The 26,442-nt window shown below is 39.1% G+C and overlaps 1 protein-coding gene across 4 annotated transcripts in view; it reads right to left on the minus strand.

The window, feature by feature from the left end:
- The window catches only part of jade3 (jade family PHD finger 3), a 49,646-nt gene that overhangs the window by 17,886 nt on the left and 5,318 nt on the right, over positions 1–26,442 (minus strand). The window contains exons 2-7 of one of the 4 annotated variants that reach the window (XM_048597576.1): positions 7,165–7,302; positions 6,878–6,920; positions 6,693–6,752; positions 5,365–5,447; positions 3,461–3,618; positions 534–724 (exon numbers count right to left, since the gene is read on the minus strand). In XM_048597576.1, the coding sequence (XP_048453533.1) occupies positions 534–724; positions 3,461–3,618; positions 5,365–5,447; positions 6,693–6,741 (481 nt within the window). In that variant the 5' untranslated portion in view covers positions 6,742–6,752; positions 6,878–6,920; positions 7,165–7,302. Of the gene's footprint in view, positions 1–533; positions 725–3,460; positions 3,619–5,364; positions 5,448–6,692; positions 6,753–6,851; positions 6,921–7,164; positions 7,303–26,442 lie in introns of all 4 variants that reach the window. The other 3 variants (XM_048597575.1, XM_020517291.2, XM_020517282.2) reach the window with 3 other exon arrangements.

Genomic DNA, 26,442 nt, shown 5'->3' on the forward strand with positions numbered 1-26,442 from the left:
TCATTACATGTATCAAAAAAATACCGTTAACAGCACTATTTAAATAATTTGTACTCTAGTCTTTACCATGGACAGTAGGCTTTTATGATAAAATGACACTAAAATGATAAATACAAAAAGTTTAGAAAGTAAGATGCAAGACATTTTCTCTTTTATATTAAAAAAAATCCACAAAAGCCTGTAATTTGGAACAAATAAATATCCTGAGTTGTCAAACACTTCAGTTTAGAGTGGACTTGCCAGAAATCTTCCATAGAATCCCTACATTGCAGAACAGACCATTTAGCCTATCAATCTGCACCAACTCTCTGAAGTACATGCCATCCAGACACAGCCCTGCACCCTAGTCCCACATTTAGCATGGCTAACCCACCTAGCCTGCACATACCTGGACACTATGGACAATTTAGCATGGCCAGTCCACCTAACCTGCACACCTTTGTGATATGGGAAGAAACCAGAGTACCCAGCAGAAACCGATACAGACACGGTGGTAAATAAATATACACATTACTGAACAAACCCAGGCTCACCCATTTCTCGCAGTTCTTCATTCGCAGCATGTAACCAATAAATGTCCACATCATCCAAGTCATAACGGCACACAGTGTCTGCGAGTTCCAGAATGTTAAAGTATCCAGGGTCTGAGGGTTCAGTGGTGGAGCAGCGGATATATTTCCGTGGTTTAGTGAACAAAGTCTCCTTCACCTTTTCCACAATGACCCTAAAAATAGCCAAAAAGAATGAATGTTTAAACTTCACAGAAAGCGAAGACAAAAAGCTCAAAAAAGTGTAACCGAATTCCTCTAATCAAGAACTAGGAGCAATTTTCCCTTTCAATACCAGTGATAAAAGAGATTTATTAGAGCACTCAGTTAAAATTCAGGTGCAAGCTCCTAATTAAACATAGGCCAGGAATTCAACCTCCAATGGATTCGTCCATCCAGAATATTTAGTATTTCAGTTCACTCCGAGAAGTAACCATTCCAATACAAAACCTGGCACAAACAAATTGTATATATGGTTACTTTATATCAAACTTACATTTAGGGAGTTTGCAAATACACTTTCATGAAAACAAATTTTTGCATCAGTGCTCCTTTTGCTAGAATAAAGCAGTATTAGCCAAAATTAGTTACAAAAAAGGGATATTTATGGCAACAGAGATGGAATGATGGGATTTATGTAGGAGTGGAAAAGCAGAGGATTGCATTCCAAATAAGAATTTTAATTTGTATTTTTCCTCTTCAGACAGCACATTCCCCAAGATATTCTGAAGAGTGTAGAAATCTATTTAAACCTTTATACTGGAACACTGTCAAACTAAGATAATTACAAATGCATCAGAAGAACCCGAAGACAGACAGCACGTACAATCCAGACACTGAACATGACGGTCTCAGGAGGATATTAATAAGTGCAAAGTACTGGAAATTATGATAGCCATGGCTAGAGGCTCTCAAAGAAAAAAAAAAGAAAGCTCTTAAAAACACAAGAACAACTGCAGTTGAGCGCTCTTGGGAGATGACTAAAAGGAAACTTTCTCTCCCTCTCAAGGAGGCTGACACCCCAGCTTCCATGGAAACAGCTCCAGATGAAAAGCACAAAAGGGAGCTGAAAGACTTGAAAATAACAACATTTGCTATTGTTGACTAAGTCCACGATACGAGGAAACCTATTTTGGCCTTGGGTTAAAACCTTACAAAGTACTGTAGACTGCGTATTGCTTTACCTTCCTTCGTATGGATCATGCAGGTGAGTGCGTGAATCTGCAGTGCAGGAGGAAAAGGTGATACTCTTTCACCCACATAGCAGCCCGCAGCCCCCCACCCCCCACCCATTTTCATTAACCTCACTGCTTGGTTCTCACTTTGGTAAAAAGGGGAAGAAGCCAGTTGAAAAGTAAATGGCAAGTTTTCAACTTAGAATAAATAGTTTGAAGAGTTAAGATCTGGCAGTGCTAAGTGGTATGTGCATCCCGTGGCACATGAGGTGCTGTGGATAAACCATGTGCCGTGGATAAACCATGTGCCTTGACAAACATATCTGCAAGGAGTATCACCAGTGCAGAAACTTGAGTTCCAAGTTTCAGAACTCGACATCCACAAGGCAGAGAACTACTTGAATAATGATTAGAGACACTGCCACACCAGAGGTTAGGGGCATACAGTCAGAAAACTGCATGTCAGCCTAAGAGAACAGGGTTGATAGTGCAGGGGTACTCACTCACTAACTGGCTTTCAATTGGCTGGTATAGGCAATGGCTTCTCTGAGACAAGGCCAAGGCTCAGCTGCACACAAGGACAGGAAGAACAAAGAAGAGGAATAGCAACAGGGGAACAAGCAAGAGTCTTTGCAGCCATAGATGCTAGTTCTGGATTGCACGTTGCCTCCCTGGCACCAGGGTCTAGGATATCACTGAGCAGCTGCAGGGCTTTCTTCTGGAGGAGTGTGAATAACCAGAGGTCATGTTCTACGTTGATACCAATGACAAACAAAGGGATAGGAGGTCCTGAAAGCAAATTTCGGGGACCCAGGGAAGACATTAACTAGCAGAACCTGAGATTTGGAATCTCAGGATTAATCACTGTCCCATGTGCTAATGAGTACAGAGGGAGTGAGCAATTGAACACATGGTGGGAGAACTGTTGTAGGAAAGAGGGCATCAGGTTTAAAGCATTGAGACTCATTCTGGGTACGTGGAACTGTACAAGACAGACAAGTTGCACCATAGCAGGACTGGGTCTCGCAGAGAGACTTGATCATGCTCTTGGGATGGGTTTAAACTAGATTAGCAGGACGATGAGAACCAGAAAGGGAGCTCAAATTGAAGAGACAAATCTGGTAACAGAAAACAGCAGCGGGCACAATTAGAAGACAGAAGAGGAGCAGGCAAGCATTAACTAGCATATTTTGCAACTTCAGGTCATTCAGTAATTCTTCACTGTACAATTTCTGTATTCATACCATCTTGCTTTAAACTATGAATCATTATAATTACATTGGGTTCGAATTAGACCTATTGACTTAAAATTTAGAAACAAAATCAGCCGAATACTGGCACACCACCCAGTATTTCCTTCCATCATAAAAGTAACCCTTTGAACAAGTAACAACTACTGCTATAGGTCTAAACTTCAATGTTGTGGTTAATATTACAAAAGCACGTTTTCTTTTTGCACTTCAGATATTCATGTGCTACATATCTTTCCTGACCAATAGCTGATATGCACACCTATTGCTGTGCTAGTGCCTTGCAACCAGCAAACTAGAATAAACAAACAAACTTGAGTGAACAAAAAATATTAGCCAGAAACTAAAGGGAATTCAACAATGCAAAATGCCGACTCAACTTAAAGCATGAAATGGTCTGTAGTTTTGACAGATTAGTTGCCAGACACGTTACAATTGAATGGAAAGAACATATTCTTTTTGGGCAAAAAAAAAGAGCAGCTGATACCTAACAGATGGATTTGGAATGGTTTCTGGACTGGCTGGAACCTGAACCCCTTTCTCCCACTCCTGTTTCCACTGATCAGCCAAGAGATAATATTCATCCTGGTTCACATGGTGGGAGTCTGGAATCTTCATGGCACTGATGAGGTCCTTCCTAAATACCTAGGCAAAGCAAAAATATATAATTCAAACAAAAATTAAAACAGGTTGTCACAAAAATTGTTACGGTTATAATTTGCTATACCATGTTTAATAATCTGGTTCAAATTCATAGATTTTCACACAGACAAGAGAGAGAGTGATTAACTACAGCAGGATAAACCGAGGTTTATTGTAATAGATCACTCATGATCTCAGCCAGGAAGCACACAAGAATGAAAGGAAAGACAAATGTGCACGCTTTCCCTGAAAAAAAAAACCCAGAATAAATGGAAACCCTCTGCAAATACATTTTAAAGCTCAATGACTGACCTCAAATGCTCAGCTCAAAGTTTTCTTAAATGAAAGGAATTATGCTGACAACCAATTTAACGCAGTCAGGCTCAGAGAGGCACACCTGCAAGTTCTGAAAGCTACATATTAATACACAGGGCCCTGTTCTTTCTAGACTGAAAGAACATGTACAGAGACTGCACATAGGCAATTTTCCATTGTAACACCTCTGTCCAAGTCCACTTGCCAACCAAACTGCACTCTCCTCTCATCCCACGTAAGTGTTGATTTACCCCTTGAATTTGTATTCTTGCACAATGTTCCAACGAGTGCAAGACAGACACATTTTGTCAAAATTTCTTTTTCAGCAGAATTCTTTTTTTTCCCCCCACGTGTTTAACATCAACTTTGCCAATATCAAAAATTCAGATTCAGAAGCCGGACAGATAATTTCAATTACTGAAAATTTTGGCTTGTCCTAACAATCTTCTATTGAGGGTGACATGATAAAGTCAGTCTGACAAATACTAAGGTGATGTCAATTATCAGAATTAGAATCCAATATTGTTAATATATGCAACAAAAAAAAAAAATTTAGATTACTAAGGTTTAGGTGCAATTGAGCCCATCCTCCTCAAACAAAAAGTCATACTGTTAGAAAAGGAGAAGGCCAGTGATTCCCATTGGCTGCACTGCCATGGAATTAGAACACTGATATACAACTGAAATGTTATTTTCTCTACAACCTTGTATGTCCTTAGCTAGCAAAATCTCTCTCAAACAAAAGCAAAATACTGCAGTTGCTAGAAATCTGAAATTAAAATAATGTGCAGGAGAGACAGATCTGTGGAGAAAGTAGTAAAGTCAATGTACAGCCCAAATAATTCTCCAAATTACTACGCACTGTGCGTGAGAAAATCCTTCATGGCTAAATTACTTGGTTTTAATTTGAAGATTAATGTTCCCTTGTTTTGACTCCCATCAAGGAAAAGGTTATTACTGCATCTACTCTCGGAAATCCTTTTATCATTTTTAAGCACTCATACGCTCAATTGAATTCAAACCAAGTTTATGAAAAAGGTCACAATTCAGCCCACTATATCATGGCAACATTCTTGTGAAACTGCTGACGAGTTCTAGTCCAAACAGGAATCATTAGAATCAGATGCTTATATTTACAGCAGTTTAATCTCTGGTTTTTGGCATTTTGTGATATAGTAAAACGTTTGGCAAGTTGTAGAAGACTTCTGTGACAGAATTATTATTTTAGGTTTACTGGAGTTGTCCCTGAAAAGCTAGTGTCCTAGGAATACAAGAATAGCATATGTATTTCCTCCTAAAGAGAAAGCCTAAAAACTCTTAGGCAAGCGCATGGAATTTTAAAAAAAAACACACATACTTTCCACGTGGGTAAAAATCCAGATTTTTTTAAAACCTAAATTTGAGTCAGTGTCTTTTTGTTTGCAAAGTACTAACCTCAGCAGGCTTCTTCTTCCCATGCGACAAGGCATGCCGATCACTCCTGTACTTTGAATGAGAGGACAATGATGTTGAAGGGCCTATGCAGGAAGGTACAGAAAAAAATAAAAGGTATCAAAGCAAGGTGACGACTCCAGAGACCATACAATCCAACATCTAATTGAAATACATTACAAAAACAATATTATAGCAGTTTCATGCAACTAATTACAACTGCATAAAAACTTCTAAAATGAACCTGTGAATACAGTAATCTAAATATTCAGCACAGGAGCAACACTAACATATACCATCCGCAGGAAAAGTGCTGATAGGATGCTTTCCTCCCCTTCAAATGTGTCACTAGAAGATGAACCAGCTAACTCAACTACCTTTACAGCATTGGCATCCATTCAAGCAAACAATTAATGCCAAATTTAAGACCACAAGAAACAGGAACAGCAATAGGCAGTTTGACCCCCTCAAGCCTGCTCTGCCATTCAATAGGATTATGGCTGATAAGACATTCAGCATCTACTTTCTTGCCCTTTCCCGATAACCTTTAATTCCCCTACTGGTCAAGCATCAATCTTAGCCTTAAAACATAGGCAAGGACTCTGTCCCCACAGCTCTGAGGCAAGGAGTTCCAAAGACATGTAACGCTTAGAAGAAATTCCTCCCCACTGCAATCTTAAATTGATGCCCCTTCGTTCGGAGACTATGCCCTCTGGTCCTCCCATGAAGTGAAGTATCCTCTCAGCATTTACTCTATAAAGCTCCAAGAATGCTCTGTTTCAATGAGACCACCTCTCATTCTTCTAAACTCTGGTGAGTAAAGTCCCAATCTGTTTAGCAGCTGCTCATAAAACAATCCCTTGATATCAAGGACCATTCTAGTTAATCTTCATTTTGGAGTCAAATTCAAAGAAAAGGGGTCAAAAACTGTTCACATTACTTCCAATGTGTAACCAGTACCTTGTACAGTTGCATTAAGATTTCCCATTCTTATAATCCAAACACCCTGGAAATAAAGGCCAACATTTTATTAGTCTTCCTGATTACCTGCTGCATGTAGCTTTCCGCATTTATGCACGTGCTCCAAAGTCTCTGTCCTGAAACTTTCTGCTTTCTTCCCCATTTAAGTAATACTCTGAAGGCAGACTTTGAAAATGAGGATTCACTTGCAAGATGAATCAAAGTGAAAACCCTGTCCCACAACTCTCCCTAATCAGTCTTCAGCACAGCAAAACACAAATTTAAACACCTAGATAGTCTATGGCAAAAAAACCCAACACCAACAAAAGGCTATATATTTGGACAATAATGAAAATTGTTATCCTACTTACTCTCATTGTCTGAACTGTCACTGCTGCTCAAATGTCTGTTGCGTTTCATCCTGTCATGCCCTTAAGGAAATGAAGAGGTTCAGCTTTTCAAGTACGTGCATCCAATCAGTGTTAAATTAGTCCCATAATTAGATCTTCAAACATGCAAATTTGACTTACCATAAATTTTAAGTATTTGTACATACCAGTTCAATCAAATGCTGAATCCATCAGCGATGCAAGTTAGCTCTACAAAAAAAAAAACAAAAACGTTCCACCAATTGAATGCAGTAACCATTTTACATCCTCAAGGTTTCAAGATTTACACATGTACTTCATGGATTGTTTCAACTCAGTCAACATTGCCAAAATATTTTACACCATACAATACTGAAACAGTGCCTTAGCTCATTTGATAGGCTACACAGGGAAAAAAAAGATCACCCAGCACTTATCACAATATCTCTGGTTCAACATTTAAGTCTGTACTTACTTGACGCTCAGCTGGACAAATGGTTGGGTGTAAACTTTCGCTCAAAACCTCTGGGCTGGAATAGGCAAGGAAAAGCCAGCAACCAGGGTTCCTAGTCATTATCTGGTCACCCTTGCTAGAAAATTCACATGTGGGCACCTTGAGTGAGAACAGAATCAAGGGTAAGGCTCAGCTCCGACACTATCCTTGAAGTGACTTTAAACCAAAGATAGCTCGACCCACATTTGCAAAACAGGAATTTTAGTATACAACTCAACATGATTTCTCTTATAGTTGCAAATCATCTTGCGTAAGCTCACCAGAAGCCAAATTTGTGCAATACCTGCCTTGCTTGGGTATAAGCATTCACTAAATGAAATTACCAACTTCCAAGACTGCTTTAAATCAATCAGAGAGTTTTGCAGCAAAGACTAATATTAAAAGATAGCAGTCATCAAAAATGGCTTGCTGCAGAAATTCTAACAAAACTTCATTCAAACAAAATACTACAGAATTCTAGATTAAATGCTTATGAAGCACTAAAAAAAGTCCCGTACAGTTTGTGAAAAGTGACAGTTAACATCCTCAAAAAAAAAAGGAAAATTCCCGTTTTCACAGGATTATGCAGCTGACTATTTTGTTTTAATTCGTTCAGAAGAATTAGGCCTTGCTGGCTAGGCCAACATTTATTTCCCATCCCCATAAGCTCAATGTCAACCACACAGGCCAAACCAAGCCAGTAAGGAAGATTTCATTTGCCAAAAAAGGACATTAGCGAGCCATGAGGTTTTTACAATAAATAGTGGTTATATGGTTGCCACTAGTTTTGCTTTCTACTCCAGTTTTGTTCGGAGAATTCTAACTTCAGCATCTGCCATGGTGGGATTATAGTTATAGAGTCATGCAGCACAGAAACAGACCCTTCGGTCCAACCAGTCCACGCCAAAACATAATCCCAAACTAAACTAGTCCCACCTGTCTGCTCCTGGCCCATTTCCCTCCAAGCCGTTCCAATTTATGCACTTATCCAAATATTTTTGGATCTTTTAATAGTACCATATCCACCATTTCCTCAGGAAGTTCATTCCAGATGTGGACTATCCCGTGTAATAGATTTGCCCCTCATGTCTTTAAAATCTCTCTCCTTCCACCTTAAAAATATGCCCTCCAGTCTTGAAATCCCCCATCCTAGGGGGAAGCCATAAACTTCTACCAGGTCACCTCTCAACCTCCTTTGCTCCAGTAGAAAAACGTCCCAGCGTTTCTTCTAACGTGTCCTCAGATTACAAGTCCAATGACATTATGCCTACACCACTGCCTTGTTAGAGGCCCAATAGGTTTCAGATGAAGAAGTGCTCACTGAGAAAATGTTTGAAATGCAGGGCATTATGTATACCATAGCTTAATAAAGGCTGTATGGAAGGTACCATTGAAAGCAGCAACATTCTGGATTCAAAAACTACATAAAGTAAAACTGTATGCTGGAAAGCTGAAACAAAGAAAGCTCTGGAGAAGCTTAGCAAGTCTGGCAGCATCTGTGCAGAGAAAAAAAAGCTAATGTTTCAAGTCCAGTTGATTGAATTGGGGAAGCTTGTGAAAGACTTGAAATGTTAACTGTTTCTCTCCAGAGATGCTACCAGACCTGATGAATTTCTCCAGCACATACTGTTTTTGTTTCAAAATAATACTGTTTATACCTCAGTAGTTGTGTTTTAACTCGCTAGTTCAAATAAAACGGCCAAGAATCACCAGCCATTGAAGAGGTTTGAGGGCTTGCAAGTAGCAGATATTACTCTTAAAGTAAGGAGCAGCAAAAATTATTCAAATTAGACAGACAGCTTGATTCACTCAGGTTCCACTTTTCAAACATTAAAAAGTAAAGTAAAGTAGTCATAGACTTACCAGACTGTAGGCTGTCTCTCAATAGAGATACACAAGTGGTAGTGGTTTAATCTGAGCATCACCTCACCAAAAGGCAAGGGGAGAGGTTGAGAAGCAGAGTCAGAGTCATTCACGGTGACCTCAGCTGATGCAAGAATTGAACTCATGTTGTTGGTGTCAGCCTGCATCACATACCAGCCATCCAGCCAACTGTGCTAGCTGACCACTTTCAAATGGTCGTTAAATACTTTAAGACAAAGCCATTTTATTGTGGCACTCAATTTTATTTGCACTATTCTAAAAAGAGTCAAATCTGAAGTAGTAGCCATAGCAGCAATGCTGCTGCACCACGAGTGTACAGAACAAAAACCAAAGCGCTGAAAAGAAAACTCAGGTCTGGCAGCATCTTTGTGGAGGGAGAGAGTTAATAAAGGAGTCCAAGGACATTATGGAAACAAAGTTGGAGCATTTGCTATCTTTTATTTTGATTCAGTCATGTAGACAAGATCTTGCCAATCTAAAAAAAAAAAGAACTGCAGATGCTGTAAATCAGAAACAAAAACAAATTGCTGGAAAAGCTTAGCAGGTCAGCCAGCATCTGTGGAGAGAAATCAGAGTTAATGTTTTGGGTCGGCTGACCATTCCTCAGAAGGGTTCTGAAGGAGGGTCACCGGACCCGAAACTTGAACTGATTTCTCTCCACTGATGCTGGCAGACTTGCAAAGCATTTCCAGCAATTTATGTTTTTGTTTCTTGCCACCCCAACTTCCAAGTTCCTTTCAGTGCAGGACAAAAAAGGATCTCGAACGGGAACGGAGAAGGTGTGCAGTAATTAGATTTAATGTAATGACTTTGATATAGTTGCTCTCAAAACAAAAAGGGTTGATACTTGAAAATAAAAAGGAAGTGGGAATCAGCTGAAATACCACACAGATGCACTATGATCAAGAGTTTGAGGAGATTGGTATGTCAACCTCAGATAGGCAGAGTCACGTAGGCTGCATCAGGACCTCTTTTGTTTAAGAGCTTCATAAAGGACATATGCAAGTGAGGCAAAACAGTGATTAAGAACAACAATGAAAGTTAATGAAGGTGGTAAACCCCAAAGCTGAAAAGGCTAAATTTGCAGGAGTATTTGAATATATGTGGGAAATGGGCATACAGGTCAGTGGTATAATTTCAAATAAAAATGCAAAGTGCTTCATGTTGAATTAGATAACAAGAAAGAAGATAATGTTCATGACATTAAAAAAGGTCAGGATTAGTGATCGACAATAAATTGAAGCTATTGAAACAAAGCTTGGATCATATTGAGTAAAGCAAAATTCAGATAATTGGGATATGAGGTAAATATTTAGCTGATAGACTGAGACAAACGTCATTTGGTAAAGTCATTGGTGTGGCCGCACTTGGAATACTGGATGTAATTCAGGTAGGCACAGTATAAAAATAGTGCAGAACTGGTGACCAAAGTGCTTGAGGGGGTGGAGGGATTAGATCCTAAAGAAACATGTTCACAAAGAAGGTTGCCGCTTTTAGAATTCTAAAGGAATTAGGTAACGCAAATCATGACAAAAGTTTTCCAATTAACTCCACAAAAACTATGCAATTCAAATGAAAGTTAGATGCAGACAATGTAGATTCTCCAAAGTTTTCTACTGTTGGAGGTTTTTCCGATACGCGTAGATCTGTTGAAGGCTACGTAAACAACATCACTATTAGGATGTTAAGAGGATTAATAAGAGGACCATAACCTTGGTTTATCTGGGAACTCCAATGTTCTGATTTCTAAACAACTGTGAATGTCCAGACTTAAATCATTACCGGAGATTGGTACACAAGTGATTTTGCCACCAGTTGTTCAAGAAATATCCAAGCTAAATCTCGCACATCTGAACGGTCTCAACAATACAACAGACATACAAGCAGTCATTTGTTAGTATACTAATTTCAATACTGCTGAGGAAAAAAAAAAGAGAGAGGGAGTTTTGTTGAAACTTCTCCTCACTTATCAGGAAAATCTTCAGTACCAATTCAGAAAGGGGAAAACCAATACTTGCAGTGCACGAGAAGAGTGTGTTAGTTAGCTAGCAAGTGCAGGGTTACCATGGAGAATGTGGCCATTAATGCTAATTGGCAAATTAACAGCCAACTTTGCTTAAATTTTAAACTAGGTAGTTTGACCCAGACTCGTCTGGGTTTTGTCCCAAGAAACGAACCAGTGAATGGCTGTTGTCTATTTTGTTGAGGGTATAAATAAATAAATGTGGTGGTGAAATAGGGTAGGGTCATCGTGTACAATGACAGCTATCCTGATCAGATCATTGCTTACTATATATCATGCAAACAGGTGAAGGGTCGAGAGACAGTCAGTCGGTCCTGAAAACTGTCTGGTCTTCCTAAGACGACGGAGAAGATATGTTAAAGGTTTGAGCAATGGGTGAAGCTAGCTTTTGTATTGCTACTGCATAAAGCATAAAATGAAATTCCACCTGTCACATAAATAAGTATGTGATATACAAATCTCAGTGCCAGAGTGATGCTAGGTTATGTAGGTGATACAATATGCAAGTCTCTGGGACAGACCAAACAGCATAACCCTTTGGCTGTCACAGAAAGCAAGCTACTGGCTGTACCCAGCCAGCCCACACTTGCAAAATAAAAAAAAACAAACTTACAAGTAACCAACATTAGATTCAATTCTGCAATTGGATAACATTTTTTGAATAAATCCCGAGTGTGCAAAGAATTATGCTAACAACCAAATTTAGAACTGACATTCTGGCTTGCATTGCAATACACTTGTGCGCAGTGGAAATTACAATTAAATATACAGGACCCAATTCTTTGCAGACAAAATATGTACACATACTATGCCTTTTTCAACACAATAAAAGTAGATAACAGCCGTTAGCTGGTTCATTTTTCAGAGTCAAATCAGACTCAATTTCTCTGGTTTAAAAATTTTAACAAAATCTCGCTGTTAACTGCCAGAATTAGTGGGTGCATTCTCTATGGAAACACATTTACAGAGTTCACTTGCCAACCAATTAGTATTTATACTGCATGAGATGAGAGCTCTAGCTAAAGTAACTTGTTCAGGAGATGTTATACATATCTCTAGACCAGGTTGGATTTGAACCCGGGCATCTTGGCCTAGAGGTAGGGTCACCACCACCGTGCCACAAGTGCCCTCACTTCTTTCAGTATAAAGATTAGCTTTCCCCTTAAAAAAGGTAAACTTGTGAATTGTCCTGATGAGTACAAGACGAAAAGCTTAGACAAAAGGTGACATTTCTTAGCAGTAGGCAATAAAGTAGGGCTTAACCAACCAAAGGCAAGACTTCCTGCAAACTGAATAGAATTTATCCATTTAGTGGCAAGTTTACACAAACATGCATCACTAATAACATGGATACTTCACTCATTTTGTAGTGAAAGAGGCGAGGAATGCATTGTACAGTTGGAATCAGGAAAGGTCAATATTCTCACTATTGATTTACCCATGGCGAAGACAACTAAACATCAAACTGCCCAATTATATTTGAACCTTGATATTGCATGTTATGAAATCAAAAATAAGATAAACAATGGGAATTATTTAAATTTAAAAATGCATAAAATTTTGATTCACTGTACAAGTTAGATAGACTGTATGAAAATCCAGCAAAAAGCTTACCAGATCCCTCAATTTCTGTTCATTCGAGGGCCATGGCACAAGAAAGATGTAGAAGAACCAGAGCAAAGACCATACGGAATGTAGACCATTCAGCTCCTCAAGTTTGCCCCACCATTTAATAGGACCACGGCTGAACCTACACTCCTCATAATCTACTTTCCTGACTTTTTCCCTGGAACCCTTGATTTTCCAACAGATCAGCCTTAAATATACACAAGCATTATGACCCACAGCTCTCTGTGAGAAGAAGTTCCAAAGATACTCAACCCTCAGAAGAAATTCCTCCTCACCTCAGTCTTTATCCAGAGACTATGCCTTCTAGTCCCAGACTCTCCCATGAAGGGAGAATATTTATCCTGTCAAGCCCCTGAAGAATCCTATAATGTTTCAATGAGATCATCTCTCATTTTTCTAAAAGAGAAAAAGTACAGTCCCGACTTGTTCACCCTTTGCTCCTAAAAGGCAATCTTTCCATGCCAGGGATCATCCCAGTGAACCTTCTTAGAGTTGTCTCCAAGTTATATTTTCCTAAATAAGGCGACCAAACTCTTCACATGAAGAAGAATGGTTTTACACAGAGAGTTGGTATAATCTGAAAATGTACAGTCAGAGAAGCAACTTGAACACTGAATCTCAGAACGAAAAAAAGGGGGAAAAAAAAAAGCAAAAAAACAAAAAAAAAACAAAAAACAAAAAAGCCTGAAAAGCTTTTGCAAAAACGAAAAGTCAGTACAGGAATGACAGACTGAATAGCCTCTGTGTTGCAAGGTCTATAAACTCTGAATCGGTTTATTTTTGAAATCAATTTAGCAGCATACTAACCCATCAAATCTTTTTTGGTATTTTGCACCTATAAATAAGCAACTGTAATTTATGTGTCAAGGTGGCATTCTGGGAAAGTGTCAAAATCCATAAAAAAGGTTACTGCACACATGGAAGTTAGTTTTTCTTAACATTTAAATGATGCTCAAAAAGAAAAAAACTCAATGAAACTATTTAAAAAGATGGTAATTCATGCACCATTTCATTAAATAAAATGTTTCTGTTCAGCACAACTAAGTTTGCTGCAAAGGCTGAACAGTTACGTAAAACGGTAAAATTATATAGTTCTGCAAGGGCCTGCCCCTCTTTTTCACTTTGTGCTTGATCAGGTCTTTGCTCTTTATCCAGCATGTCCTACACTCAAACAGAGTCCGTGGGAGGTAAACCTACTTAAGTGATGCCAGAGCTGAACAGTAGTTGCATGATTCTACTTTACACGACAGCTTTTGTTTATTTCACCAGAACAATGACAATGACAATTTCTCCCGCACTTAAGCAGATTTAATTTGGTTTGCTACACACTATCAGCTATAACGGAGTGACAATCAAGTGTACTGCGATGTTGTTTCTGTCCAAATTCTATATTCATCCTCTCTGAAACTTAATATTTTTAAATAGGTCATGTATTGAAAGGCAACGGTGCTATTTTAAACTAGATTCATGTCAAAAAAGGTTTCCTACACCATCTCCATTTTATGGATTACAGTACACTTAAATGACAACATTGATATACTAACTGCACTGGCTCTCATGAGAATAATTACTTGAAAACAAAAACTAGAAGTTAGGAAAAGAATACCAATGCTTCAAATACAGCAAAATGGAAAATCATGAAGAATGTGCTTAAGGGATACAATGTTCCACAGAACTAACTCAACCTCATTATTAAACTGCATATTTCACATTGTGCAATCCTCCAACTGCCAATCATGCAGTCCTGAACTATGCTGTCCAATTTACATAAATGCCAAAATCAAGAGAAGACACTAGTCATGTATAAAATCCGACTGTTCAAGAACGAGAGGCAAGTTTTCACGAGATTTTCTTCAGCCTAGCAATCAACAGCTGTTCTTAAATATTTTATTTTTCTACCAGGATAGAGTTTACACAGAACCATGAAAAGTAAACTGGTTAATTTGTCACAGTGCTCCTCCTTTCCCAAAGCTAGATCACCTCAGCTGGAGTGATTCCAATTTCTTTTTCTGCCAGCGCACAAATTTAAGAAGTTGTTAGCCTTAAAATGGCATAAAACTATTGTGAAGGCAATGGGACGAAAACTAAATGCTCGCAGAATAATTGTTACTACTGTTGGAGTGGTGTGCGACATGCACAGGAGTTAAATTTTGGGGCCATTACAGTTTCTAATTTTATATTGATGACTTGAACTCAGAAACTTAATGCAAACTAACATGCAGAACCAAAGATTTTATTATAAATTTCAGCGTTGGGATGAATATTTATGATTAGAACAGCAGACAGAATTCAATATTACTTGATAGAAAAATGCCACTTTAGAAAAAAAACAAAATGCTCCATAAAATTGTGTTTAAAATTCTGAGAGAAGAAACTGAGGGGGTTCCTTAAATCTTAGTAAACTTTAGGCTCAACATGTGTATGCTGCTGTGCATTGGATATACAAGCAAATACTACATACACGTCAACCAAACAAACAGAAGAAAGATCATGCAAATCAAAAATCTAGCACTGAAAGAAATACAAAGAACAACCACACGGCTGATCTTGTATACACATCTTTAAATTAAGAACAGAATGGAGATGAGCATGATTTGCCATTTACAACAATAAAAAATGGTGTCTCAGATGACCTGTGTCATGTGTACAAAAGACAGTTTAAGGGTATGGCCAAGATAAATACAAGTTACATAATGATTAGGGACTCAACAGTACAAGCCACAGGCTCAAAAGTAGCGATAAAGAGTCATTGCCACATGTAACGAAATGGACTTTCAGGTATCGTACAGAAAAAAAAAAACCTGACATTTAAAGTAGTAATTAAATTTGACTTAATAAAATGAGACAGAGGTCTATCTAGATGCTCCAACCAAGATTAAATCATCAATCTTCTCATTTGTTTAAACGTTATCACTGGTCTTAAGATAGATATAGCCAGAAATATATACAGATCAGTCAATGTGGTAAAAAGACTGATTTAGAAGAAATATTGCAGAAAATTTAGTAGGACACCTGCCTTCACAACAGAATTTCTACACCATCTCAAGTGAAGAAAGGCATGGAACAGGAAAGAAACAAAATTCTGATTGAAATGATCTCACCCAAAGAAAGCAAAATATACTCATACTGTAATATTTCAACATGCCATGTGGTCAAGTGCTAGAGCTATTTGTTGTTCAATGAAGCATATGTGGTTGATCTTAGACATAAAAAAGGAGAAAAAGACCTAAGCATTCAAATGATACATTGTAGTGACTGAGATAACTGGGACAGGCAAACAAAATTCAAAAGAAATCGGAAGTTACATTGCAATGGCAGGATAATGACTTGCAAACAAAAAGAACCCCACAGAATGTCTGTTTTATAGCTGATGAATTAATTTTGCAGTGTAAGCTCTGTTAGAATATAGGGAATAAAGCACTTAACTTGCACACAAACTCCAAAAAAAAGCAGAGATCATGAGCAGAAAATGTATTTTGTTTTGAGATGTTAATTGAGACACACCAGAGCATTACACCCCTGCTCTCCTCAAATAAGATGATAGATTGTCATACGCGCAAGATGGCAGGTGGAGTGCATTTCTTCTGAAGAAATTATTTCATGCCCAAGTACAAATCAGAGTTTCAACTTGTCTTTTCAACGAGAACGTGAAGTGATGAACTGGCCTCATTCTGATTGAGCATTTCAGCCCAGTGAAATGTTTTCTCTCAACTTCTACAGAACTACGAAAAATTTTTTCTTCATTGATGGGACGTGGGTGTCATTGGCTGACCCGCATTCATTGCTCATCCCTAATTATCCTTCAGAATGTGGTGGTGAGCTGTTGCCTTGAACAGCTGCAGTCCACTTGCTGCGAATTGACCCACAATGCCCCGAGGTAGGGTTTTCCAGGAGTCTTGGCTGCTCTACAATTTTTATTTAAATCGAGAGAAAAAGAAACTCCATTTTCTCTGCTTCACCCATGTGCATTTTCATATGCTATGAGCATAGTTACTGAGTGCGTGGACGATACTCACTTGCCAATTTTACAGCAGGGAGTCACTGAAAGAGAGCAGAAATTCTACCGGTTTTTTTTTGTATAGAAATGTAGGGGCCAATTGACTGATCCCAAATGCTGCTCTATCAGAGGTAAAGTTGGCTTGATACTGACCGACTTGAACCGAGAACATATCCTAGTATATGAGTCAGCTCTGTAGAGACTTTATTACCTGAGCTCACAGAAAACTGCTTTTATGTGTGTTCTTTATATAAAATGCAGGGAAGCACATTTCACATGGACCATTTTGTGAACTGTACAAATCCAGCCTTGAAGATGCTCGTTTTTCATTGAATCTCCACTGGCATTTTGACTGCTACACAGGTTACGAGTCTTAGCTAATACAAAGGGAAAAATACGCAATCTTCTCTGTGGGTTTTCACAGCTCCTGTCTGGTATCGTAAATTTCTCTTTTTATAAGACATTCCACTGGACTTGCCATATAAACAGTGGCTACAAGAGCAGATCAGAGGCGAGGAATACTGTGGCAAGTAACTCCCTTGCTGTCTCCCCAAAGTCTGCCCATCTACAAGGCACAAGTCAGAAGCGTGATGGAACACTCCCCGCTTTCCTGGATAGGTGCAGCTCCAGTACAATCAAGAAGCTTGACACCATCCAGGACAAAGTAGCCCACTTAACTTGCACTAAATCAATAAGCATCCACTCCCTCCACCAGTGACACTCAGGAGCAGCCACGTGTACTGTATACAAGATGCACTGCAGAGATTCTCCAGAGATCCTCAGACAGCACCTTCCAAACCCATGACCGCTTCCATCGAGACGGACAAGGGCAGCAGATACAGGTATCACCACCACCTGCAAGTTCCCCTTCAAGTTACTCAACATCCTGACAAGGAAATATATCGCCATTCCTTCAGTGTTGCTGAGTCAGAATCCTGGAATATCCTACCTCCGGGCATTGTGGGTCAACTCGCAGCAGGTGGACTACAGCTGTTCAAGGCAACAGCTCACCACCACATTCTCAAGGGTAATTAGGGATGAGCAATGAATGCAGGTCAGCCACTGGCATCCACATCCCATCAATGAAGAAAAAATTCTTCGTAGTTCTGTAGAAGTTGAGAGAAAACATTTCACTGGGCTGAAATGCTCAATCAAAATGAGGCCAGTTCATCACTTCACGTTCTCGTTGAAAAGACAAGTTGAAACTCTGATTTGTACTTCGGCACGAAATAAATTTCTTCAGAAGAAATGCACTCCACCTGCCATCTTGCGCATATGACAATCTATCATCTTATTTGAGGAGAGCAGGGGTGTAACTCTCTGGTGTGTCTCAATTAACATCTCAAAACAAAACACATTTTCTGTTCATGATCTCTGCTTCTTTTTTTTGGAGTTTTCCTCACAACAGGATAAAACCAAACATTACTAATAATCAATTGGCCGTACAAAAACTTGGAGTATTGTTAATAAAGAAATCTTGCAAGAGCTTTTCATCTTGCACTCAGATCATCAATTGAAGGGGAAAACCAACATTTCTGGAGCATGAGAGGAGAGTGCAGTTTGGTTGGCAAGTGGGGCCTGGTAGACATTTTGCCATAGAAGATGCTTCGATTAATCTTGAGCAGCAGTAAATAGAAAGGGTTTAAATTTTAAGGCAGGCAGGTTGACCCTGATGGGTCAGGACATTGCCCTGAGAAATGAACCAAATGACTGTCATTTATTTTAAGTTGAAACAGGCACAGTGCACGAACACATTCTATTCATCAAGCCAAAAACAAAAATGGTCCTATATTTAATAAATGCAGCTTCTGGTACAGACCAATTTAGGATTACATTCAGGTTTGTGGTACAGCACACTCACGAGTATATATTTCTTGCCAACTGAGCTGCGCTCTTCTCTCATACAGTGAAAATGTTGGCTTTTGTTTTGAATCTGTATTCCTGAATGGTACAAGATGAATCAATTACTAACTTTGATTTTTAAAATCAATCACGCGCAAGGAATTTAATTGCAAACATTTGGAAGGCTTCACGTCAGCTGAAAGTATGCCTTCAGTAACATAACATGTAAACTCCATGTTAAGTTGAGTGAATCAAAAGAAACAGACTAAGAATGCATAAAACTAAAACAAGAAAAAAACCAAAACAAAAAAAAAAAACCGGGCAAGCCACCCTAATAATGGGCTGCATAATCAACACCAGAGCTACATAGTGCAAGCATGTGGAGATGCCTTTCCCAATAATCCAAAAAACAAACATTTCCAAGCAAAGAACACAAAAATGCTACATCCAAACTATAAATCATGTACAAACAAATAAACAAACATCAAAAATTGCGCTTTTATTAAGGAGTATACATCTCACTCCCTTAGATAGTTGAAAGTTACATTGAAATATATGTTGATAGGTGTTTCAACTACTGAAGACTTGATACTGTATAGCTTGAGAGTCACCACCACACAGGAAACATGGGACAGGACATGGAGGGAGGCCTTTTATGAACTATTCACAGCTGGTACAGCAATCTAATTATATACTTTCAAGGTCAATCTGCACCAGCTGTTAGCCATTTAGTCAACCCCACAAGAACAATCTAGCCTTTTGGGAATCTTGTAGTGTTGTGGCAGTATCTTGACATTTGGGTCAGAACGTCTGGGTTCAAGTCCCGCCTACTCCAGAAGTAGGTCACAACACATCCGACCAGGTTCATTAAAAATATCTAGCCTTTTATTCTACATACCTCAAAATAAAAAAAACCCTAAAACCTATACATCTTTGAAAGTTGACATTTTTAAAAAAAAAACACTAAAAACTGTGTTTTTAAAACTGAGAACTAGTATTCTGGTCTGTCATCTTTGCCAAACCTTTTGCATAGCCTGTATATCACCCACTAGGAGTCCTCCAAAACTAGTCGCAGTATGCTAAATGCAGTCTAACCAAGGTTGCACAGAACAAAATGAAGCACTGTTTTATATTGAATAGTCTTATTAACATAACCCAACATCTTATTTACTTTGGCTACAGTTTCTGGGCATCAGTCGTAAACCTTTAAAGAATTATGAACTACAACACTAAGATACTTTCCTCTTTCCCAAGTAATCTCAGTTTTATCCCAGGTGCTTAAATGTTGCATCTGATCCAATGCAAAAAAGTGCACTTATCTAGGTTATATTTTCTTTACCAGTTTGAAAATTTTCCAGCATATGTAAATTTGGTTGCTAAGACTTGTCCTACACAAAACAACATTTCAAATGTCAATGTACAGATCATCCACACTACCTCCTCGCAATCACTCCATCTAGGTAATTTACAGAACACCAATTTGAAGCACATCACAAGCAACCGACATCAACGATTAAGTACAACTGATCGATTCCACAACAATGTCACAATCAGTTTGATGCAAATCAAACAGCAATTCAAACTCAAATTACACAGATGGAAGTATTTTGCAATGAAGTACACCAGACTGGTTAGTTATTTCGAACCTTGCAGGCATAGTACAAAATAACCATTAACATTCAATGTTTATCTAGAATATTATCCTGCATGCATGTGTTTTGATTAGGTAGGCATAAATCAAAGTGGCCACCAAGCTAGCAATTTTTCTGATGAGAACAGCAAATAAACATTTTATGTTTGCACACACAACGAACAGAAATATGGTCTCTTCCTGACAATGACAGTATTTAATGTTCATCTCTAATTACCCAAGTTGGTGATGATGTTAACCACTTCAGTCCACGTGACATTTCCAAGCAATGCTGTTAGGTACAGAAATTCAGGATTTGACTCAGTGATAAAGAAACAGTGATAGATTGCCCAAGTTAGAATGGTGACATGCTTGTGGTGGCACCTGCTGGTGTGATGTAGGCAGTAGAGGTCACAGATTTGGAGGGTGCTTTAAAACACACTGGCAGTTTACTGCAGTACACCTTGCAGATAGTAAATACTGCTCCCACTGTAATGCAAGGGGGTGAAAGTTTAAAGGTGGCAATTGGGGTGCCAAACAAAACGTTTTCTGGATGGTGTCAAGGTTTGAATCATATGTTGGGAGTTGCATTCATCCAGACTGTCTTCCATCACACAATTCGCACGTTGCAGATGGTGGCTAGTCTTCGAAAGTTAAAAGAAAGAATTCCCAGCCTCTAAGAAGCTCTTGTAGCCACAGTATTTAGATTTGTGATACAGCCACGCTTATAGTTGCCACCAGGATGTTAATGTCAGTGAGCAAAACGAAGGTAATCAGATTCCCTCATATTCAAAATGGTTATTTCTAGTACACCCCTGATACAAACATTATTTGCAGCATTGTACCCCAAGCCAGAATATTGTAGAATCATAGAATTTTACAGTACAGAAGCAGACCTTCACCCCTTCTTGTCTGTATCCGCTCCCAAAAGACCTACCCAGCTAGTCTAACTCTCCGCAGCCCTCGAACTTCAAGAGTTTCAAACATTTGTTTGCAAATTTGTGTGCTCCTCTGATCCCTCAATTTTGACATCCTGCCTCTTTTTAATCAATTCTCTTGCAATACTTTGTACCTTGTTAAAGGAGTTTTCACGTTTTAGGTTGATCATGACAGGTTGTCCCATTATCAGGAGCAGGAGGTGAGGCACTTACGTTGTACTCCTGGGAAGACTCCTACCACAACTGAGTTTAGATCAAAGCAACCGCTTTGGGAGTCTGGAGGGAGGAGGATAACTTCTTCAAGGTGGGCATCCCTAGAAGCGGCTTCGCAGTGGGGTTATAACTCGGATAGTAAGAACACATCGGCAATTCTTACTGTCTCTGCTTTGGAAGTCTGGTATCAGGTTTATGCACATGTCCCACCTGGTGAAGTTGGTTTTAAGTAACTAGTATCTCAATGCTGGGAAAGGAGACCTACAAGAAGATGCTACAATTGGGCTGCTTTTCTTGTGACCAAATTGGAAGATCTACTGAAGGCACTGTTGATTGTACTTCTCTAGCACTTTCTAGTGCCTGTGGCAGGTCTCAAATCTCTGCAGCATATAGGAACACAGGAATCACTACTCACCCAAGCATGTCAATTACTGATTTTCTACTTTCATTATCAAGTTGTAGATTTGGGTGATAGCATTTGATGCTGTATGCAGCTAAGGGCACAGCGAATACTAATCATATGTAAAATGTCTGATAAGATCATAAAACATAGAAGTCAGCCAATTTAGCCCATCACATCTGCTCTGCCATTAATGAAATATTGGTAAATCTGAATATCTTCAACTCATTTTCATGCCTTTTTACCATAGCCCCCAATGCCTTTAAAGATTCAAAATCTGTCAGCCTTGAATATACTAAGTGGCCCAATTCTTACAATTTCCTGCAGTAAAGAATTCCACAGATTCATGACCTTCTGAGAGAAGAAATCCTTTATCTTTCTTAAATAGGGGGACCCCTTAAGAGATTGAGCTTTGGTCCTAGACACTACCACAAGGAGATCTTGGAACTGGGAATTTATTGATGAAGCAGTTGGTTGGGCCTAGGGCAATACTGAAGAATTCCTGCAGCAATACCCTAGGGCCAAGATAATTGGTCTCACACAAGCACGTTAACTTTGACAACACTGTATGGAGCTGGAGGAACACAGCAGGTCAGGCAGCATTGGAGGAACAGGAAAGTTGACATTGAGTTGGGAGCCTTCTTCAGAAATGGGTCCTCACCTGAAACTTCAACTTTGCTGCTCCTCTGATGCTGCCTGACCTGCTGCGTTCCTCCAGCTCCAAACCATGTTGTCTCTGATTCCAGCATCTGCAGGTCTTGCTATCTCCGAGCACATTACTTTGTATGGGGCAGGACACCAGCTACTGGAGAGGGGTCAAGGTTCCTATTGAATTTCAGCTGTTTTTATGATTGTGTCAATCATTTCTTTCAGCATGTGTGGTATCACTACCACATCAACTCTGGAATTCAGTTTTTTTTTGTGTGCTGACCAATAAGATTTGAAGCCTTAAGAGTCTTACTGGATATTGAATTTACCTTCAGTACCTAGATTTAACTATCCTGTTCTTTTGTGAAGAGGATATACCTGGGTAATTTCTACAGCAGGTAGATGATGGCATAGTAGCTGAACTGACATAGTACGACATTTAGCATTGCTGGAGCAAGAATGTATTTTTGGCACTCCAGCCAACAACGTTTTTGCTGCATCAGCACACTTCACCATTTCTTGATTTGACATTAAGTGATCCGATTTGGCTGAAGACAAGCATCTGCCATGCTGGGATCTCAGGAAGGCAAGAGAGATCAACTATTCAGCAGTTTGGCTAAAGAGAAGTCAAAATACATCAGCCTAATCTTTTGCACTGGTTGAGCTCCACCATCATTAATGATGAGGATGTTGTGTAGCATCCTCCCCTTAGTTATTGAATTATCCACCATTCAAGCCTAGGAGGGGGCGTCTGTACAGCTCTGATCTGATCTGTTGGTTGCAGGATTGCTTAGTTCTATCAATAGTATGCTGGTTCCACCATGTCACTCGCACTTAACCTGTGTTATTACCTCACTAGGTTGATTTTTTTTGGAAAAAAGGTATCCCTGATGTAGCTCCTCTGCATCTACATGATTACAAAAATAATTTTTTCTAACAGGTTATGCCTTCTTCCTGGTCAACAAAGTTGATTATTTAGCAGATAACAGATAACATTTAGGAGTGCAATAACATTTAAGCATAATGTTATAAAACTGATTACTTCAAATTCCACTGACAAGCGATAACAAGTAACTAACCCAAAATCACCAATTCCTCACCGTAGTACTCAAACAGCTAAAAATGCTCTCCCCGGGCAGCTCAATGATGTTCGGAGAAAATCCATCATTGTATTCTTGACCACTTTTCACAGTTCAAGTGGATATATCAAAACTTGGATGTATTTTTTTTCGTTTTACTGAAAGCTTGATAACATCGCTTCCCCAGCACAACAAATCTCTGCAAGAAGAATCTGGATAAAACAGGCTACTCTTGGATTCATCTTATTCATTATGTGTTCTTTTATAACATTCCTATGAAGCACCTTGGAACATAAAAGGTACTGAAGAAGTTCTGATTCTAATAAAAAAAGTCAAAGTCCACTGCCATCAGTTCCGATTCCAAAAGCTCAATTAAAAATTTCAGAGGGCTCTTGTGTGTAATAAGCTTAAAAAAAGGCTAATTTGGCTGCCTACAAGCTTAACAACTGTCAACAATTAGGATCATAGAATCGTAAGGAGGTAATTGTGCCCATCCTGCCTGTCAGGTCTTTGAAAGAGCTATCCAAATCAGTCCCATTCTCCTTCCCAGCAATTTCCTCTCCTGCCAACATTTACCCAAAATTGAGTTCAATGCTTTTTTCCCAAGCAAAGGTACTAAAAGGATATGGAAAAGAGCCACCCGCTTTAGGGTGAGATTCGCTGTGACCTCGTTCAATGGCAGAAAAAGCTTCAATGGCCAAAAGACCCCAAGATGTAGAAGTAGAAGGTGGCTTCAGCCAATCAATTCTGCTCCATCATTCAATGATATCATAGCTAATCTGATCATGTTCAAACCTCCTTTCCTACCTTCCGCTCTGTACTCTTTCCACCACCCCCCCAACCCTGCACTGCCCTAAACCCCAAAACCCTTAATTCCCTTACTAATTTAAAAATCTTAGCCTGGAGTACTCTTACTGACCAGCGTTCCCTCTAATTTTCTTACCTGCTGCACGGACCTCCAAGGCAATTTACAGAATTGGAAGTCAATGCTAAGATCAGCATACTGACACCTGAACCCAGGCGCAAAGCATACTCAGCCAAGCAGCTTAGAAGCTATACTGTAAAATGAGCCAGCCTCAGTCCTCTGTGGTCAAGAATTCCACAGACTCACCACCAATTCACCACCGTCTGAAAAGGTTCATCCTAATCTCTGTTTTAAATATATGACTGCTTATTGTGACATTATGGCCTATATTCTCCCACAAGGATAAACAATTTTTCCACATCTACCCTGTCAAATACCCAAGAATCTTCTATGTTCTGATAAGATCACCTTTTATTCTCTATATTCCATTGAGTAAGTTGGCCTGTACACAATCGCTCTTCACTAGACAGTCCCTCCATACCTGGAATCAGTCTAGCGAACTTTAACTGGACTGCCTCCAATGCCAGTAAATTTTTCATTACATAAAAGGGGCCCAAAACTGTTCATTGTATTCCAGCTGTGGTTTAATTAGTGCATTGTATAGTTCTAGCAATTACTCCATACTTTATATTCCATTGACTTCAAAATAAAGATAAATAATCTATTTGCCTCCCCTACTAACCACTGAATTTGGATGCTAGCCTGTTGGAGGCACATGGACGAGGCACTGTCCCAAATGGCTCTGTGCCACGGCTTTCTGCAGTCTTCCTTCACCCAAATAATATTCAGCTTCTCTATTCTTCCTACCGAAGTGCAGAATCTCACATTATTCCCACATTATATTCCACCTGCCTACTTGCTTAACATGTCCATATCCCTCTGCAGTCTGTTGTCCTAAACACTTGCCTTTCCACCTATTTTTATGTTATCTACAAACTTGGCCATAGGACATTCACTTTCCTTATTAATTAATATTGTAAACAATTATGGCTCCAGCACCAATCCTTGGTGCACACCATGAAATATAGGTTGCCAATCTGAAAATGCCCCCTTATCCCAAATATGTCTTTGACTTGTTAATTCTTTATCCACGCTAATACGTTATTTGTAACACAATGAGGTCTTACATTTAATTAACGTCACGTGGTACCTTCTGAAAATCAAGTTATTTTAGACGTACTAGCTCTCCTTTATCTACTCTGCCCGTTACCTCAGGAGAATTCTAATAAATTTATCAAACATGATTTCCTCTTTATGAAGCCATGCCAAATGGCTTATGCCTGTTCCCCTATTAGATTTACTCTTAATAATGCAAAAACATTTTTAAATTATTCAGAAGATTTAAAAAACAGACATTGCAAAATTTAAAATTCCAAGACCAAAAAGCAAACATGAAAATTAGTACAAATGAATGCATGCACAAATGATTTGGCGAAGTGTGGATCTGTTTAGAGAAAGTACAGACAGACAAAACGTACCCTGAGGGACACAACCTACAGAATGCATTTCAGCAATTCGGAAAATGCTGAATTTCTTCTTTGCCAAATCTTCTCTGGAAGCACCCTCCAATCTGGAACCCTACTATCTGGGAGGAAAAAGCATCAGGTGGATAGGGGCACTGGTGAAAAAGCCACCAAGTCACTGACCATTGTCACTTAGTCAAAAATCAGGAATTCCTTACGTAACATCAACACAGTACTCATTTTATCCCATGGACTGTAATGGTTAACAAATAGGATGCAGCAGCTTTCTCAGCATGGAAGGGACCATGGCAACAATGCCCATGATTTTGTTTAAGATGCCCAGACCAGAATCAATAAAACAAACCTTGCAGTGACACAAAAGGAGCATCGTTAACCAAGTTGATTTGCAGGACCATCAATACACTACAATACTGTTGTCACACTTGACAAAAACTCACTTACATAATGCCAATGTACAAACACATTCCTACATGCACTGCATTCACCAAAGGAGAAGGGTTTATCAAATTGGTTCCCAAAAGGAGGAGAGAGGGAAATGGAGAGATGATCGGAAGAAATTTCAGTGGCCAAGGCTCCTGAACCCACAACTGTCAACTTTGGGTGGTGAAGGGAAGAGTTGGACAGACAG

The sequence above is a fragment of the Rhincodon typus genome, chromosome 6, assembly GCF_021869965.1.
Source record: "Rhincodon typus isolate 14 chromosome 6, sRhiTyp1.1, whole genome shotgun sequence".
NCBI lineage: Eukaryota > Metazoa > Chordata > Chondrichthyes > Orectolobiformes > Rhincodontidae > Rhincodon > Rhincodon typus.